Genomic DNA, 20034 nt, shown 5'->3' with positions numbered 1-20034 from the left:
GCTCGATCTTTTAGGTATCTCGCTCGGTTTATTCGCCGGAATCCCCGTGCAACGACTGACGTGGACGATGAAGCGAAATTTGATCTTGTATTAGCATCACGGGATAGAATCTTCGATCAGCCATCTCTGCAGCTATATATCGGCGAACTGAGAGGAGGAAACAAAGTAAATTTGTATCGAACCTGGAGCCCGGATGCTTCTGCATAAAGGTATAAAGGTGAAATGAACACAGGGGGAGGAGGATTTCTCCGCACTGCAGGAAACTGATCAAGTCATTACGCCCCCGTCGTTCGGCTATATTCGAGTTTCCTTCTCTCCGAGTGGAAGATACTCGTCATCCACACTCGCCGTGTGCCAACGTGAGACTGATTCGATCAATTTCGGACCGTTACAGTGGACACACAAAGGCACGTCTGCGGCGAAAAGTTTATGCTACTATTATTTCGAAAGAATAAAAGAAGGCAAGGCGGCTGGGAGCCGTGACGATGGCAAAAAAGCTCGGTTTCTCCACCGGGCAAATCTCTGTATCGCGTTTTCATGCTGGGTGCAGCTTACACGACGGGTATAAAAGGAATTCCATCGAACGGATTCGCAGCCCTCATATTGAGCTCGTTTCTTCTGCTTAACCGGCATGCGAAAGCTTGCATTTTGCTCGCGAAAATTGCCTCCATTGAATCGACGAAATTGATCCTTTCACCCTTTAAGCAACGAAGATCAATTTTCGCGTGACCAGACCTTTTTTCTCACCTCCGTGACCGACAGCGATCGGGAAATTTGATTATTGGTGATTCGCTGTTAGAGCAACAAAGTCAATGCTACTTCTACAAGAAAGTTCGCTCGATTTTTAGGTCACGAAAAAACGATAACTAGATTCACTCAGGCGGCAGTAAATTGCTCGGAAAAGTCGCTACGGAATACCGAACAGAAAAAAATTTTCCCTGAACTCAAGTCCGTCTCTTAGCTTGTTAACCAAATAAGAAAGCCACTTCCTAATGGCCTCGCCATTTCGTGCACCTACGATCTACTCGAAAAAAATTCTTGAAGCAATATCCTTGCCGCTGTTTGTGTGACAGAATTCTAACAAAAATTTAAACTTACACCCAAAAAATACAATCATATTTTGACGATTGACCTATTTCAGAAAGTCAATTAATCGGAATGAAAAATTTTCTTCGGAAATTTGATTCGGAAATATATATATTACAGCAAAACTTTTGGGCAGCGGGGCGTGGGGGAATGAGAGGCTACTAAAGTTAATTGTTAATGAAACTCATAATTTATATTATATAATTGCAAAAATACGATCATTGGAAAAATCCATTTTTACACTGCTCTCATTACCCGCAGGCTCCCATTATCCCAGGTTCCCCTAAACTTTATCAGCAAACTCATTCATTTTCTTCCTCTTTCTGTTTTTGTCGAGTTCGCGGGGCATTTATTTTATCGAACACACGTCAATTCGCTGTCGAGAAATCGATTGGTCCTTTTCGTATTCAAAAGAGTCCATAAAGGCACCCTTCACGAGTCGCAGGCGTGTTATACAACGCACTTAGGGAACGATCGAGTCTCAATCGGTCACATGTGACCAGGAAAAGCAGGACCTCAGAGGGAGAAGTGGCCAATACCGGCAACTTCCTCAAGCCAATAGTAATTTCGTTTAGGGTCTCAGCTCGAATCGTTCCGGACTTTTCCCACCCTCTTTGAGAACCGCCTAAAGTATCGCTCGATTGCCTCCTCCGTCGTTTCGTTTTATACCGGATATATATTGTTGCGTAGGTACAAGGATGTTTGGGGTTCCCCTCCAAACAATTTACAACGATCCAGAAAGTAGGAATAAAAATATCAGGTAGGCTGAAACCCAATTATTTCACGTCAAAGGTTTTTTTTCTTGCGGTAAACGCTCTCACAGTTGACTACGTCCATCAATTCCGTCCCTCACGGAATAATCAAATCGATTTCAGGTATTATAGGTGTAACGAAAAGTGTTCAAGGACCGGCGGAATTCAACGAGAATTCGTATCTCGAATCGGAAAATTGAAGAGACATTTTGAAAGAGAAATTCCCCGATTTTTCAGACGCGGCAAACCAGCGGAGTGGTCGGCGGCAGTGCGGGGGACGAAGTGGCGGGCGGACCATCAAAATTACCAATGATATCGTCATCGTCGATGCAGATCGCGTCGCCGGAGGAAACTTTGGACAGTTATGCCCTACCACTGCCGCTTCCGGTTCCTGTGACGACGGTTCCGGGTAACGTGAGCTTCCCCACCTCGAACACACCGAGCACACCGTCGGGCGCAACAAGACTTCCGGCCAACCTCCTCTTCGCCCTACCCGCCACACCGCAACGTTCCGCCTCCGCCACCAAGAGCCACCATGAAAAGGGGCCGAGGAGCACCATCACCAAGGCACAAATGAAAGGTGAGCACGTCGAGCGGGTCGTCGAGTTATGATTTCGTTTTCCAATTGTCTGCATGGAAAGTGTCGACGAATCCTGAGGAGCCGCAGACAAAGTTTTGACGAATGTTTACTTTTAGACACCTTAAGATATAGTCACTATTTACAAAGAAGGTATCGCAGGACGATCTTTCTGACTTTGTACCTAATAGTTCATACATGTTGTAGTAAATCGAAAACTAAGCGACAAGTATTTTTTTTTTAATGGGCCATAAAACATTCCAAGGGGGTAAAACCGACCGCCAAAGATTTAAATGAAACCAACGCTGAAATGGTTCTATTAATGAATGAAACGTTTCAGCGTTGGTTTCGTTTAAATACATCAAGAAATAATTTCGATGGATGCCCATCCTTGGGAAAATCTCCCTCGTTTCCATCCCCTCAAACTGTTTCGTGGCCTATAAAACAAAAATACGTGACGCTTAGTTTTCGATGCGCCAAAACATGTGTGTACTAGACCAAAATTGGAGAGATCGACCTGGGATAACTTTCTTGTCGGTCACGGACATATCTTGATTACATTTTCACACACAAACACACGTCGGGGCGCCAACACTGTACCCTCTTATTCTCTTAGGTATCCACTATAATCAGAAATGAAATATTGAAGAAGAATTCAGTGTTCCTGTGGCGAAAAAACATTTCCTCAGCAAAATTTCTTGACTCGTGTTCCACACTTATACATGTACACCCTGCGTTTTGATCTACCACCTGTGGCGTCGGCGCAGCTTGTTGAAGAGAAATATGAGTCAGTTTCTCAGATCTTATTTCTCGCGAAAATGTTCGAAATGAGATAGTAGAGAGAGTCGGGCGGAGATCATTGGCCCCTTTATCGTGTCACGTCTGGCGCTGGAGGCATAACTAGAGCCAAGGAGCCAGAAGACAATCCTCTTACGGAACTCCTGGATAAAAAAAAAGAGAAGCTTCGTCTTCGTAGGTACGGAAATTCGTTCTCTGTGAATGTTTCACTTAATCTGACAGGCACGCGAGCCAGAAACATCCAGGCAGTTTCAACGATACCGCTCATTTCTACCAGAAGGGTCGACGCTGAAGGTAATTCATTACGCGCTAACAAAGACATCGGTCTCTCAATTAACTGGCAAGCAGCCGGTGCAGAATTAATGAACTAGCAGATCTAATTCCGCATAACAAATTGACGCGATACTTCGAGTTTTCGCCAAGAGATCTTTGCCGTCTGATGATCGCCCCTCTCCTCGCGACCAACAAGCTAATCTTTATTGGGGAAAAGTATGAGCTCGGGGATCAAATTGTCCGCCCTCTTGAAAGCTGATGTTCGTTCCCTCGAGAGGCGTCGCTTGTACGTCAGCTTGGAAACTCAATCTGTCACCGGTATTCCCTGATCAAAGTTCGTCATCCTTCCGTTAGCAAACGGGTCGCGAATTTTTTTCCTCATTCCGCACGACCGCAACTTCTTGGCTAACCATCATCGTTCGGTTCTGCATTTTTTCCTCTGTCGAACGAGTCGGCCGAGAAGTTGGTAGGCAAAGGCGTAAGCTCCCTTGAAGCGTAGTAAACATGTCCAGAAAGCCGGACGATCAGACGATTCACACCAGAACCTTCTGAGGTACGGATCCAGCCGAAAGTGGAAAATTCGGAAACTCGCGCGGTTCCGAAATGAATCATGCTAACGCAACGCGTACGGTGAGAAGTGATCGAGTTACCGGGTATACACGTGTTCCATGAATATTTCACCGAGCCTGAATCTCCCGGTAATATCGCGCCTTTTCTCGAGGATCTGCTGATTCGTCGGTCGAGACGCGAGGGAGCCAAGAGTGCCTATGATGGAATATACGCTATACGCAAGCCCTTTTCCCAATAATTTCTGCTTCCTAAAGCTCGGCTACACACTCCAACCGCACTTCGATATTCTCACGATTAGCCCCCCTGTCACCCCGATGGAAAAATCCCCCCCCCACAGGAAATCGATGCCGTGCGTTATACGTACACACTTATGAATTACCCGAAATCACTGCGAAGGATCCATAAATATTATCGATCCCACGGTCGGAAGCCTGCGAAGTGCTGTACAACCCGTTACTTGCATCGAAAGCACTGTTTTCCATATTTTTTTTTTTTTTTTATTTCATTTACTTCAGGACAAAGGGATCAGTTTCGTTTCACGGACGGCCCTCATCTATTCCCTTTCGTCAAGGTTCTTATAAGCAGTTCAACTCCCTCGCTGTAACGGAAACCGTATTATTATGGCTTAACACGCGCTCCTTGGAACCCTTCAAATTCCGCCTTCAGAGCCTCACGAACCCCTCGAGGGGCTGCCGTATGCATATGCAGAACCTCTCCGCACGTACATATGTACGGTAATAACGTTAGCATCAGATCGTATACGCAAATTTTGATACATGGATACAAATTCTATTCGACTCGTCGTCAAGAAAACGCGTGTACAGTTGCCGGAATACATTTTGCGATTTTTGCGTTATTAAAGAGAAATGCAAAAGTAATTTCTGTAGGTATGTAACGTTTGGATTAAAAGTGTTTTGGGAGAAATTATCATCTCGGTCCAACAATCGAAAACTTTGTTTACTCGAATGAATTAATTTATACAAACAGCAATCCCTGCAGGAGGAAATACGAAATTAATAAATTTTATAATCGGACCACGTTGCTTTTTACTCGAGGAATGAAATGACTTGGAACTGCAGTTGAATTACATTTCTCGTTACGTGAGTACACATTTCCATAGAAAGTGGATTTTCGTTGATGAAGAGAAGATTATTGTTATACCAGCCGCGACGTTTACAAGTATTTAATTTACCACTGCTTTGTGTTAATTGAGATAGCACGAAGGTCTACCTGCTGAAAAGCCGGGACGATTCAAGCGGAATATGTCTCACCCACAACGGTGAAATTTGATGCGTTTCAGAAAATTTCCTATCTTCACGTGGCCCGAATCAACTTTCTCGAATATAGTCACGTACTTACGAATTTATTCTCTCGACAGACGGAGTGAAGTGTTTTGCAAAGCGGTACAAGTAGACACACAGGGTTTTATGCTGCGTCGGTATAACACCACTGCGAATATCGCGCAAAACTTCCAATACTAACCAATAAAAACGCGTAACGTTTACGTCCACGTTGCGGATGCGTGCAGAAAACGAATCCCACCGATGGATTTCGCAGCCGCAGTTTACCGGGAAGAATTTTTATTTATCACGCTGCAGCGCTGCGCTATTAAATTCCTCCGTGCGCGATTCAGTCGGTCAAATAAGGTTGAACGATTCCGGAGCCAAGACGATGCTTCGCTCAGAGTTCAGACTCATGCCGTTTCCATGTTTATGCATGAATATCATATTACGCATGCCATGTAAATTCTATCGAAAACGCGTGAATTGCACCAACCGTTGAGGGAAGATCGCTCAGTTGAAAGCGATAAAACGATAAGGAGTTTTTTTGCGCCATTTTTATTTCGCGTTTTTCTCTCCGTTCGAAAAGGAGCGTAATGCCTACTCACGTAAAAACTTAAGGGTGCAAATCTCTTCGTCAGTCTCTCGGCTAATAACAAGGTGAAAAAAACCAAGCTCTCATTAGGGAAACGGCCGCAATTAATGTTGCAAAACGCGAGGTGGGACAAAAGAGATTTCTAACCTCAAATCCTTACACTTCTCATTCGCATAATTCTTCTATCGTGTTCGAGTGACGATGAAACTTCGAGACTCAAGAAATTAACTGCAAAATAAAATTTGAACACACAGACCCGGAATACTTTTCGGAAAATTTTTGGACCGTCTGACTCCGAACTACAAGGTCTATCGCTTCCCCAAATTCACGTACAGAAACCACAGGCGATTCTCTACCCGCATTCCTGCGATGGGTAGTTTATAAATTACCTATGGCGTTGTTTCGCCCTTGCGATTTGGGACAGAAGGGGTTGTCGCACCCCGACAAAGTGGCTAGGGACGTTTTCCTCCAGTAGACGGTATTATTTTCACCCCGAAGCAGGTTATCTCGATTTAAGCCACTGTAAACCTTCCTGTCCGTCCTTTCGTCCACGCTATTCGACCGCTGACCGAATCAAGCCGACGATTTGTCTCCTGAAAGAGAAGGAGACGAGTTCCATTCCTGCTACGAGGACGATTTTTGGGATTACGGCAAGACATGCTATCAGCATTTGTTATTTCGGAATGAAAGGAATCCTCTTTGCTGGTTTTTTTCAAATAACACGTGTAATGTTATTCATATTTTTCGCGAATGTCCGAGGACGATTATGTTATTTTAGCTAATAATTCGTTGGCGAGAAATTTAAAACCTTGACATTTGCTCGAAATATTTTCACATAGAAACTGGGTAAATATCGATAGACAGTTTTTGATAGCTCCAAATTAATGACAGACACTGGCATAATGTACAGTGAATGACAGTTTACGGCAGTGGACTTTTCCTAGCGTTTTTACGAAGCGACTACTCTCCTCGCAATCTGAACGAGTTATTTCACTGAAAAAAAGTCCAACCTTGCAGCGAGTTTCGAGATAAGCGAGGAGGGAAAAGTTTACGAGTGACGTATGCAAAATGCGATATAATTTTTCAGAACTTTTGGTCAAGCCGGACTATATTCAAGCTTCGCTGCCTGGAGGCATGTAGGTTTGCACGTGTAATATAAGCTGTCTAAAATTATCAAGTAAAAAAGGAGATCAACCGCGTTGCAAAGTTGTCAGTCAGAAAAATGAATAACCGAAAATAGTTGGAGTAGGCTACGATTAGATTGATTTTTACCACTCCTCGCGTTTTTTCAGCTATAGTTCGAAGATTTCGTTCTTTTTACTTCACCTTCAACCGTCGAGTTATCCATACGAATGTATATTTTCTGATTGCAATTTTTGTTTCACCGAAAAAAAATGATTTTCACTTCTGGCTATTGTTGACTCTGACGGAAATCGATTTTCCCCGGTAAATAATATTTACAAAGTTGAATAAAGTGGGAAGGTGAAGACGTTTACTGTATTCTCCGGTGTACTCTACGAAGCGAACGTAGTCGGAGTAAAGGTGATTGGCACTCGGTGAAAACGTGACTCGCTTTCTCCTGCACTTCTTCCCGACAAATATAATCGAATCGTCGATTACACCCTAGACGGACACGTGCGGACAATCGGGCACTCGCAACAGAGAAATCTCGTCCGAGAATAGGAAGCAATTTCAGCCCGAGACGACCTGCAGCCGTCAGCGTTGAAGTTCATCGTCCGCATTATGAAATAAAGAAAAACGAATCAACCATCCGGCGTAGAAGTTTGAAAAATTTCGTCTTTCCCTAGATTAAAGCAGAAATCAAACTTTTAAATTTAAACATTATTCTCTCCTTCGAAGCGAAACGTGATACATGTATAAGCAATTAGAGAGTTGAACAATAGACGCGCTTTGCGACGAAATGTGGCAAGAGTCCTGACAAGCTGCGTAGAGGAGGTGTCAGATATTCTTGGGAACGAGTTTTATCGGATAACCAGTTGCACGTCACGATTCCTCGCTACTCCGGAGATTAACCGTGAGAAATTTGCAACGAATTTGAGGCAAAAGTTAACAGGAACGTCACGAACAGTCGGAGATGCGCGCAGTGACTTTGGAGCGGAGGAGCGAATCGAATTGTCGGCTTAACGAACAGTTGCACGTAGTTTACTCGTGCAGAGCACATACCTTGACACACACGCAAAGAGAAACACGAGCACACAAACTCGCTCTAAGTTCATCCGATGCAGAAACGCTCACACGGACGCATCCCAGGTATAACAGGTCGCATTTTACGCTCCGCTTCTTTCTTCTTGTTCTCTGTATTTTCACCGGGTATGTACGATTGCACACACAGTTTCCCGGACAGCAAATTGCACGACTTCCACCCCACGCTGCAGGGGGAAAATAAAAGCAGCGAATTTCGCCCTCAGGCCACCCGCGACTGACAAATCCCTGTTCAGGTGAGGCTTTTCATCCGGTCGAAAAATTTCAGGAAGAATTTAAAGCCGTACGGTTCTGACGAATCTCGCTACTTGCCGAAAGTGCGGAAATTTTCGTTTTTCGCGATTTTCGCAGTTAAACGACGTTAGTTTTCGCTGCGAAACGTCTGTCTGTCGCTATCGTCGAAAGGCAATCGGCATTCGTGAGGAACCTTATCGACCGCCATTTTTTTACAGAGTTCAGAGAGGCGTTCAGGCTATTCGACAAGGACGGCGACGGCAGCATCACCAAGGAAGAACTGGGACGAGTTATGCGCTCCCTCGGGCAGTTCGCACGCGCCGAAGAACTTCAGACCATGCTTCAGGAGATTGACATTGACGGTGAGTGTTTTCTCATTTCTCGCAATTAATTAACCCATATCTGTAATTATTGCCAGAGCTCTTCTACGAATTTGTATGCATAGCTGGACCGACTGCCGTTCAATTCCGTGGAGGATAAAAGTATTTGCCAAGAGCCATCGAAAGCGATGAAAATAGTGAACTACTTTGTCTTTTCCTTTTTCTCTCCCTCACCTTTGCGGCTAGTTGCTCCGTTAAAATTTACCAAAAGTACAGTTTGCGCTTTTTCATCGCGCAACTTTGTATTTATTCCTTTTTCGCGCAGTTTGAACTTTTACATTGAAAACTATTACTCTCGTTGAGCATTGGGCAAATAGCTGAGAGAATCAATAATACTATCAAAACTGTAACGACTCTTTAAATAAATAAAAATAGCAAAATACACGTCATTATCTCGGAAAACTGAATCTTCGAAATGAATTTGTTTGTACGTATAGTTTTCCATCACAGATCACGTGCAGAGGAATTTTGTGTTACGATAAATTTAATTTACTGTGCCAGTTTTTCCCCTTTTCCCTGTTCAATTCCTTCGATATTCCCTCTTTCCTTCTTCCCCAGCGGTCTGGGATTCCGAGGTGTTCCGATATCGTCATTTTGGAGTAAGCTTCGGGACGAGGGTTCGCAATTTTCCTAATTTTTCATTCTCATTTTCAACTAATCCGAGGGATTCGATATCCGGCGGGAGGCTGACTCCGCTTCCACGGCTATAAAAAACCGTTCTTTATTTTATACGATCCAGATAGATATCAATCACACCGTGTCAAGCGGAGCTGCGAAAACACAATAATTCTTCTCTTGTCGCGTTTCGCGACCGCGCGAATCTATCCCTCTTCCTTTTCGTGTTTTTACTACTAGCCTGCTACAAGAAATCTGGCTCGACTCCGCACGTCTGGAATCGCACAAAAAGCTATCCATAGAAAAGGAAACAGGGTGGAAAGAAAATGCCGCAAGTCAAGAAGATGCGAGAGTGAAAAAAAACCGCGACTGTCATTAATTCGCGTTCCAGAACGTCCTAGTAAAATCGAATCCGAGAATTTTGGGGGAATGTCACAAGGTTGAAGGTACACCGTTGGTCCAATTTGACTTGGCAGGGGACTGTTCTTTTCAAAAAACGTGCAATCTCTGCTCGAGTGTGGTAACTGAGAAAAGAATGTAATCCCGAAAATGTCGTCTATTTACTACACTTTGAAGTAAATTCAAATAAAAAAAAAGTCTGTCCTTATTTTTAACGTATAAGATACATAACTCGGTCAAAGACAAGAAGCAAAGAAATTCCAGAGCTTAAGTGGAAAAGGCACGTCTTCTGAAGAGAACGGTGCCTTTGTACGAAGTCAAAATCGACTACCGTCTTATACCTTCAACCTTACGAGAGTCGATTGGTTTTAATTAAAAACGAATCTACGTATTGGGCGTGAATGTATTACGTAAATCAAGCTTCTTGACGTTTATACAGTAAATATAAATTACGGTTTTTTTCGAACTTTCAGAGCTTACAGTATACTCGAAGAAAAAAAAAAATGATATCTTCAAGTTTAATAACTCGAAGCAGGCATCTCACACATTATTTCTCGATTCTCCGAAGGTGAGCCATCATCAGACCTGCAGCAATGACGTGGAAAATAAACGGAAATGAGAATCGGGCGGAAGGAATGCGAACCGGTGGGCAAAGATGTGAAATCTACAAAAGCCAGTCTGTCTCAGCTTCACACAAGCTCGGCAATAACGAAGCGCGTGACCAAGTCCATCATTCCCAATCTCGCCCCGTGTGAATTCAGTGTGAAATTTCCCGTTACTATACTTCATATTATACCCGCGCAGTTTCTTGCACAGCTTTCCAGCTTCCGGTGAGAAGGGGGGAAACGAAAAAAAAAAAACACCATACACACGAACATATCTACCGGGTAAAATATCCCGCGTATGATAGGTATGCATTACTTCTGAGAAATTTGTTTCCCCGCCAAGAGAATCTTCGAGAACCCCTTCATCATTTTTCGCAGAATTTATCATCGTGTGAACGTGGAAAAAAATTGTGTTTTCGTTGTAAGTCATTGCTTCCGCGGAAAAATAATAACCAGGAGCTTCCCGGTAGCTTGGATGTATTAACGGAGGATGCCTAACGACAGCTTTCGAAATTTATACTTATTACCTCCTACTCCGCGAAGCGACCACGGTGAGAATTCAGTACAGGTCAACGCAGCGTTTAAACGACGACAGGTAAAAACTTTATTAACAGATTCTTCGCGCGTTCCCAAAGTACCTATAAACCGTTCCGTTTTTTTCTCATTTGCCTCGAGTAGTTCCGACTTTATTAAAAAATACTCCCTGTAAGCTATGTAAGTTGAGTAAAAAAAAAAAAGTTCTCAAATGCCAAGGTGCAACGAAATCTTTATTCTAGCGACGGAGTTTCTCGAACGATTAATCCCTGTTCATTCGTTTCAATTGTCGAAAACATCTCAAGATCTGGCGATACTTGGTGATTTTTTTCTTCCTCGTCAAGTTTCAAGTTTGTCAAATTTAATCCACCGACAGGAAATATGCGTATAATATTATACACTAGCATATGCCTGCTCTATAAAGCTCGATGCAAACGGGAACAAAATTTGATATTCCTTATTTCAATCGGGGATTACCCATTCGGAAATAATTTCCCGACACACATGGTTGACGATGGGGGATTATGTTGACAGCGTGCGATACAATTTTCCCGAGACGTGATTTTTACACCCGTGCCGGGATTACCGAGGGGTGTTGACGCGTAGGACAGACGGAAGGTCTGAGATGCTTGAAACCCACGCCTTCCGAGTTTTTATTTTTTGTTTTTAAGGGGGGCGTAAACGCGAAATAAATCGCATCATCGTATTTTCCACCTGATTTTCCGTTTGCCTCTGCTTGCTTTTACCTTAATCCGCGACAAGTTGTGCACGTCTACTTAGATTTTCAATGTAAGCGAAGAAAAGACAAGGCTGCGGTGAAATTGGGTCGGACAAATTGAAAAAATTACGCATATGCGATCTTTTTTTAAGACAAAGTCTGCGTCGAAAATCTTCAAAGACGAATTTCAATACGTATCTTCACCAAATAAAATCAAAACGCAAATATCAAAAACTGCAATAATAATAGAAGCAGTAAAACCGAGATCTCTTTATCATTTTAAAACAAAGTCCATTCGTTGCTCACTTTGCAACATAATCGCGCATTAGGGTTTTTCGCAAGTATTCACGACCTGCTCAACGGTTTACTTGTAACACTGCTGGATTCGAATGTTTCAAAACACCCTGTAAAGAGAATAGAAATTAGCGCTTTGCGGCACACTTTTTAGTCTCTTAGATGGTCGGCTCTCTGGGGTAAATTTCAAACTCAGTGGGTGGAATTTTTATACCAGTTGTTACGGTATAAAAGTCTGTGTTAGTCCGCATTTCAAGCTCACGAATAAAGGGACGCCGCAAGAAAATTTGCGACGCTTGTAACGCGGGGGCGTCTAGCAGGTTGAATAATATTTTGCAAATCTGAATTCCAACGGTAAAAATGTCCGCTAACGCACTAGAGAGGAAGACGGGTACGATTTTCGATAAATCTGCATCTGCCAAAAACAAAATTAGTTATAAAACAAAATTAGTATTAAAAATAGCTTTTGAATGATTATTCCGACGTGAGACCAAAATTGTGTTGGAGCATTTTTCTCCATCACTCGATTATCGATAATACTTTTCGTTTTTTTTTTTTTATTTTTTTTTTCATTTTAATACTCGCACGAGACATTCTAATGACGAAGAAAAAGATTTAATAGAACTTCGCTCTGAAATTGATCGACCGAAGGTTACGAGTTTCTCGGGTTCGGTCTCGCAAATGCGGAAATCTTACTGAAAATCATAATAGAAATCGGCTTGACATCTAGAGGTGGCGAAGTGTTGAGGGTGACAAGCCGAGTAGATCGATTTAGGCGAGACTAACTCTCTACGAAGAATGTCAAAATCGTTTCAACAAGTCCTGTGAGAAGAAGTTTGAGCCGTGCAAAAGTCCTTCGCTGGTAGTAAACGAGCAATTACAGACGATGGCTTGTAATCGAAATCGCCACTCTCCAGGTTTGGTCTTCGATGTGTTACAGCTCTCCCTTCAATTTCCTTCATTTCGACACTTGTGTGTTCGTCGCACTGAGAATGAACGGAGCCTGGAAGAAATTCAAATATTCAATACGCGTCACACCTGAGTGAAAAAACTTTCCGTTCGAACAAGTTGGCATCCGAATGGCCAGCTGCGTCCAGTTCCGTTTTAAACCGAGCAGCGACACCGCTGTTCGGTTGATAGTTGATAACTATTTATCGGTGACCCGATTTGCTCGCGAAACGTACATGCTTTCATACCTATGTTGACGTTCCCACGTAGGTACCGGAAATCGGAAAGGCCACAGACTCGAGGATTGTCATCAGCAACGTTGCGCCGAAATTTACGACGAGTGCTGCGGTTGGCCGCAATTTTATAACCGATAGTGCGGTAAAATTGTTTCGATATTCATAACCACACGGGCCGTTATCGGCAGAAGTCGTGAGAATTAATGGGAAAAGAATTTAATACAAAAGAGAGTTGGGAATGTGAAAAATAATTCCAGAACTCCGTTACCCGAGTGTCGCAGCTTACAATTAGCCAAATGTCGGGAAAACGTTTCCTCGATATCGAGTAATTGTCGTTAAGCCAATAAGGTCACGGATTCTCCGATGTTCGAATTTCAAAAGGCATGTCAGGCGGCGCGTAATTACACTTTACTGTAGATACGTGAGAGCGTCGCGTCAGATCCAAAGACAGGATTTCAAATTACAGCTCGATTATTCCACGCTTTTGCGATACCTATCCGTGAAATGAAAGTTCAAACTTGAAAAGTATCACGATCAAAAGATGTCCAGAGAAGAAATCAGTGCGGATGAATCCGGCGATCAACTTGATCGACGTCGAGGAGAGCTTGACCGTCACTGCGGTTCGTTCGACGTTGCACTTCCGGGCTTGAATTTCCTCGATTACGTTCAGGATTTTATCGCGTTTTCGCACTCTTCATCCTCTCGTAACGTCAACTCCATACTTCGGCTCTGGCCACTGCTGTAACTTGGAGAATGCCGTGTCCGTCCGTTTATCTGCAAGCTGTGCATCAAATGCACGCGCACGTTCGTTCTCTCAGTTTCCTATGCCAAGTCAGCCAGATAACAGAGCATGGGTTAAGTTGAAACAAAAGACCATTCACGGCCCGGATGGCAAAGTTGCATTAGCAATGTCTACACGCGTCCGGACGGCTCGCTGTTTGTGCTTCTTTCTTCATCAACAATAATTCGAATCTTCCACTGTGGAGAAATATGCCTGCAGTCGGTTATAAATAACACCGGAGGATATACGTGTACAATAAAAGCGAGGGAATTCGATAGTGGAGTTTGAAACGTTCCTCTTGCTGAGCCCCGGAGAGAATAAATGAAAGAGAGTTGGTATTTCGGTAGCGATCGAGACTGTCGGATTAGTTGTTCGAACCGTCCGTGGCTGCAGGAAGAGTTCGTTTCTGGATTTTTGACCGATATGGAACCGTTCATCGACGACGTTTCGAAACTGACGAAGCTTCGAACTTTCCTGCGCGCTTAAAAATTCCGAGTGAACGAATTCGGTTCCGAAAAACTCGATCGGCGAACGTGTCAGACTTATAGATACTAATTGGAACCCCCGCCTCTTTGTCAACTTTGTTAGCCGGCAGAAACGCCGGGTGAAAAAATTGCGGCGAGAGCTGAATAAAGGGAGGGCGAATAATCATCGGTTTCGAAGCGTCAGAAAGTGATTTTCAATTTACCGAAAGGTATTCCGGGGCGCAAGAACGACGTGGCAGACGAATTTTACGAGCGGTATTTCCGTTACAAAGACAGACACCAGGGGACCACACTCGGTCCCAGATGTCCCTAGTGATCCATTGCAATGCAATTACTTTCTCGCTGAGTGCCCTACCTGTCTCTTCTCCCTTTTTCACATACCTGCGTGCCTCCGCGCGATCCACCTTTTTTATCCTCCTCGACAAAAGGAATCCCGGCTAATTCTCACCGATTCATTTAACGCGGTTGGCTCCGGAAGAACCGAGCTTCAATTAAATCGCTGATCAAACTCGAGGGCCGGAAATTCCTGGTCAGCTTCGTCTTCGTTTCTTAATTTTTACATTTTGAGACCAAGTGTTGTAGACGCATCGAAAATCACGACACGAGTCAGCGTCAACGACATTATTAATGATTTTGAATCCAACCCATTGATTCGTTTGAAAAAACTTGAACTCCGCTGACGCGACGGTGAAAACGCTCACCTTTTTTCACGCAGGTATAATTCGATTTGAAAGTTTGCCAGATGAAAGATGTGTCACGGTTCCGTATGCATGTACCTACATAAAAGAAGCCATGAAAGAAGGTACCGTGAAAGTATACGTATAATGAAAATTTATCGCGCGTTTTCGTCCAAGGAAGTCCGGGAAGCGGGCAGTGTTGTTGGAAAAAGGAAGCGAGCTGCCGAAGAAACTCGATAAACTAACTCTTCGTTGAGCTTAAATACCGGTGATATTATCCGGGTGAAATGCGGTTAGGTGTCGGGATAGCAACCCGGGAAAAGTTCTTTTACCTCGCCTGCAGCTGACCGAAGTTTCGAAGCACGTGCGAACGCAACCGTATAACGAAAAGGGCTGTTTGCTTCGACCGCTAGTTAAAGCCGAGTGCTGGCGCCGTAGGTACTGGCCCAAAGAACACCGGCGTGCCTGGTGAATTTAATCGCAAGAAACATTGGCGAGGGTCTCGGATCGGGATTTGATGCCGGTAACTTCCAACTGTGGACCGCACGTGATCCTTGCTCTGCACCTTCGACCTGCACCGGTCCCCGGAGGATTGGCCGAGGCGTCGGAGATTAAACGGCGATCAGGAGAAGAGCGCGGAACGCGGTGTGCGAACATCGGCCACCCTTGCAGAGGCGGGCCTTCTAACTTTCCCGAGACAAGCGGACGCGGTCTTGATTAAATTTCAACATAATTTCGGCCCAACTTTTACCCGCGTGGCTCTCGGGTTAGATGGCCGGATGATAAGGGGATTTTCCACGCCGGGTCGAGCCTGTGATTGTGAAACGAGGAAACTTCCGAATCTGCTTAAGGGAATACATTGCCTCGTTCTTCGAGGTCTTGTACTCTCTTCAACTTGTTAAATTTACAACGCAAACCGAGACGCGAAAGGAGCGGAAAGGGAAAATTCCCGAGGCTCGCATCGCCGATTCTATTCATTTTTTCGTACACTCTGGTGGACCTAAAAACATTCAAAACTTCTTTTTTTCACGAGCCAATTTTGCAGTTTTTGGGGGTCGACACTATCCCTACAGTTTAGCTCGAAAAAATACCAGATGCTACCTCTGACGGTAAGAACGTAGTATCGTCCGTTGATAGTGAACAACGTCCAATCGGTATTAACGAAAGAATTTACTTCATTATCGAAAAATTCTCGATTCGTCGATTTTTTGAGGTTGATTTTAAGGGTGATTTTCATCGAGGGTTATTTATATCATTATATTTATATCGGTGAAATGCTGCCTTGCGGAGTAAAAAAAAATAAATAAACCTCGCGAGCGAAAATAAGTGGCCAAACAGATGAAAATTAAAAGGCAAAAAAAAATGCTATTTATTTGCAAAACGTGTTTCTCTGGTTGGAAGTTGGAAACAATACTGTTTTTACAATAATCTAGGTTGACGCGGTAACTTTATTCATTTGATAAACATTCGATGACTTTTATGTGTCTTTTATGTATGATGATAACTGCCACGTCATAAAAGGGGAGCGTAAGGGGTGATTTTACCCTTTTCAACAACATGTTGAGGGTCGACAAGTATCGCAAATACCTGCATTCGCATTAAAAGGATCGAATTTTCCATTCCGAAAGTATAAAAGCTGATAGTACGCTGTTCGTTTTTACGGTCGTATTTTCATGACACTCCGATGCTCGTACGGCTAACCAGAAATCCGACTCCCCGGATTCCGGCCTCGTGATATTTGAAAAATGAGACTTTAGTGATCGACTTCCAGCTACATCCGGCTTCGATACAGCGTCGCATCACCCGCGGTACCAAAAGTCTCGTATCATAAACCAGAAAGCAAAGTTTAGAGGCGCGCGAGGGCAGCCATTTCGTGGCAGCGTTCTACCGAACCTTTTTCAAAAATTGCCCGTTACAGTCCATCCTGTAGGTAGAAGGTATGCAAGTAGGGTGGATTCGCAATCTCGAATACCCACAATTCAACGGTTCTGTTTCAGACGTAAAAAAGCTGAGACGTGATCAGAACTTTGTCTGACCTTTTTACCCTCGAAAATCTTAAGGAGTGCAGTTACCTCATCCCTTGAGAGCATTCAAAGCGGACAGGGATTGAGAAATTTTAGGAAATGTGAAATTCTTTGCAAGGATAAATACGGATTAACAAAATAGAGCAGGCGAACGGAATCGCGAAGTGTATTAGCTCAAAAAGCTACGGAGCTTTTGAATGTAAAAATGCAAGGTTATCGGAAGTTTTGATTAAAGAGAAAAAAATAACTGACGTTGGTAAATTGTTCACGATCGCACATTTGATGTTCGAAAAATCGTGTATAGTTAGTCAAACCTAAATCGGGGAAATAAAAAACCTTCAAGCTAAACGGAAACCTAGACAGACATTGAAAGAACGTTTCCCTCAGACTCGTCAGAAAAACACGCATCCCAACGAGTCTGAGTACCGAACAATTCGAACAAAGCTCGGGCGAAAGCTTTTTCATCGCCCATATAATCTACTTCAAGATTTTCTTACGTTCAGATCTGTTTTCTCACGCGATCAATCTCGCGTTAACTTCGCAGTGACTGTGAGAAAATGTTCGTGAAACTGTGCGAACAAAGTTCGATTTTACTGAAGAACTTGTAGTGTTTAAAATTGTGAGAAGGCGTTTCATTTTTTCTTAAAGAAACTCCAAGTAAACTAGTGAAAATATTTGGATTAGGTGGAAAGGAGGCTCAAATTAGAAATGGGAAGTCACGAAGCAAACGGTGAGTATCACTTTGCTCGAACATATTTACCTCCTTAGTATCACTGTGAAATTTCAATTGCCGCTTAAGTCGGCAGAAGGGACCGAGAGTAAAGATAAATTAATTAGAAAGCGGCATGATGCGTACGTACCTGTAACTTAAACGTCGAGGAAGTTTCCCGTCAAGTTTAGTCGCCTGGAAAAGAGAAATAAAGAATCCCTAGTTCCATCGGCGATATCAATTCTGCCAAAAGCACAAGGTCATATAATTTCTGACAATATACTTCCATATATCTCGAATGAATTCTTTCAGTCCTCGTTAAAACTTGTACTACAGGCATCCGTCGATTCGCCGATTCGAAATTTAATCACTGAGTATTGGAATAGAAAAGAAGGAAAACACAACACTTTTGAAAGCCACTTCACCGAGTCGCACTAACACGCGTTAAAAAAATCGGAGCATCTTAAACTTTGGCCCGACTCTTCGTGAAGTTAGCGCACACAGAGTTCGTTAATTTCACGGAACGCGAAAGAAAAATGCTATTACGGTTGGTTGGCGCGTCGTTAATAATTGTCGGGGAGCGTTACTGCCGGTGCATAATTCGAGCACCCACGCATCGGGTGCGAGAGAGAAGGATGACGTGGAGGTCGGGGAGGGGGGAGAAGAAAAAGCGTAATACGTTAACCTGAGGGGGTGAAAAAAAATTAAGCACCTAGGGGAGCGCCGTACGGAACATGGGGAATAAATGCAGGCTAATTTGCCTGGATCTTTCCGGCCTCGTTAATCAGGACGATAAATAAGGCGGCTGATCTGTTCTAGGGGATTAGAAAACGGCAGGTGTGAGATACTCCGATCGGTTTTACAGAATCTCCAAGGTTCGTCGGCGTGTAGCACGCGTTAGCAGGCCTCGAGGCATCGCCGAGTAGCGGCAAGGATTTCCCGAAGTCATCCTCCGAAGTCCCGAAATCCCGCTAATCCTTCGATGGCTTATCCAAGGACTTGCTCTGCTCCAGCTTGTCGCGCGGGTTGCGCCACTCGCCTTAACGCGACACTCGCTTGGTCAATAAACGGCCGCCTTCTAACGTCTTTCGGGGGTGAAAACCATTCGTTTGAACGTCCGGAAGGTGAGGCGTGTTAGGAATAAGAAATTGGACGGCCCATCGGCGAAATGTTTTATATTTTAGTCTTTTCTTTTTTCTTTCTTTTTAGGAGAGTGGGAAAGAAATTTCGGCTATTTTGGTCACGAATTTTTACGATGGAACAAAAACTGTGTGTGAAAAATTAACGGTGACAATTTTTTTTCTATTCTGTAAGCTCGATTTACAGTTTGAAAATGGGAGTGAATTAGTGGGACGGTCACAATACTGAAAATTCAAGTTTTATAGTCGAAATGTAGAAAAGTTAAAGTGTAAAAGACCTAAGTACTGATTCGTCAAGATGAACATTGTGCCAAACCAAAAAGAATTCTACCGATTCTATAATATATATACATGTATACTTCAACCTTTCTGCATGTTGAAATTGTATGAAATTTATTTTAGCGTCGTTGAAAATCGATGTCGTGGCCCTTCCTTCTGTTTTCTGGCCATTCTTCTTTCAAGGCTCCCACCGACAATTATGGTACGAAATATAAGGAAAATTCTGTCCAATTAGGCGAGTTCCCTTTGGCGTTTACGACTGTGATCAGCGCTGCTGCGTAACGTCTGCGTTACAACTTTACCCGTACATACTTTTCGAGAAAATGAACTCGCGTCTACGTTTGCGAAAACTGGAGAAGTCGAGAGAGCCTCCGGCGAAAGCTGATTAGCTTTAAGATATATTGCCGGCTTTGACCCGAGAAAGAAAGTGTTGTATAGACGCAGATGCAAGCGTGTAACAACTTGGCCAGAGTTTGAACGATTTTTTGCCAGAAGCGCGCTGGGAGGTCAATTATTTTGTAAAAGAAGATACTTGCGATTCTCGAAAACTGAACGGCGAACAAGCCTTGGCAACTTTTGACGTTGTACCTTACGAGGCGGAGAATGACCGAAACTGCAGTTTGAGACGATTGTAGAATTAGGTACAGGTACAATACGGCAATATAAACACCGGTCAGGTTACACCAGATTCAACCGAGAGTGGTAATTTAATCCGGTATTCTACGACCGTTTGAAGCTTATATCATTGAGAAAACGGATATCCAAACGGATAGCAATCGAGTCAAGTATTTAATTAAAGGTGAATCTTATGGCTTTGAACTTT

At 43.5% G+C, this 20034-nt stretch overlaps 1 protein-coding gene across 3 annotated transcripts in view; it reads left to right on the top strand.

Moving 5' to 3' along the window:
- Positions 1 to 20034, top strand: part of LOC107217462 (neo-calmodulin) — an 82609-nt gene that overhangs the window by 42748 nt on the left and 19827 nt on the right. For all 3 annotated transcript variants that reach the window (XM_015654997.2, XM_046734210.1, XM_046734211.1), the window contains 2 exons: positions 2076 to 2418; positions 8607 to 8750. In XM_015654997.2, the coding sequence (XP_015510483.1) occupies positions 2148 to 2418; positions 8607 to 8750 (415 nt within the window). In that variant the 5' untranslated portion in view covers positions 2076 to 2147. The remainder of the gene's footprint in view (positions 1 to 2075; positions 2419 to 8606; positions 8751 to 20034) is intronic.

This window comes from Neodiprion lecontei, chromosome 3 (assembly GCF_021901455.1).
Source record: "Neodiprion lecontei isolate iyNeoLeco1 chromosome 3, iyNeoLeco1.1, whole genome shotgun sequence".
NCBI lineage: Eukaryota > Metazoa > Arthropoda > Insecta > Hymenoptera > Diprionidae > Neodiprion > Neodiprion lecontei.
This window is presented reverse-complemented; position numbering and strand designations above follow the sequence as displayed.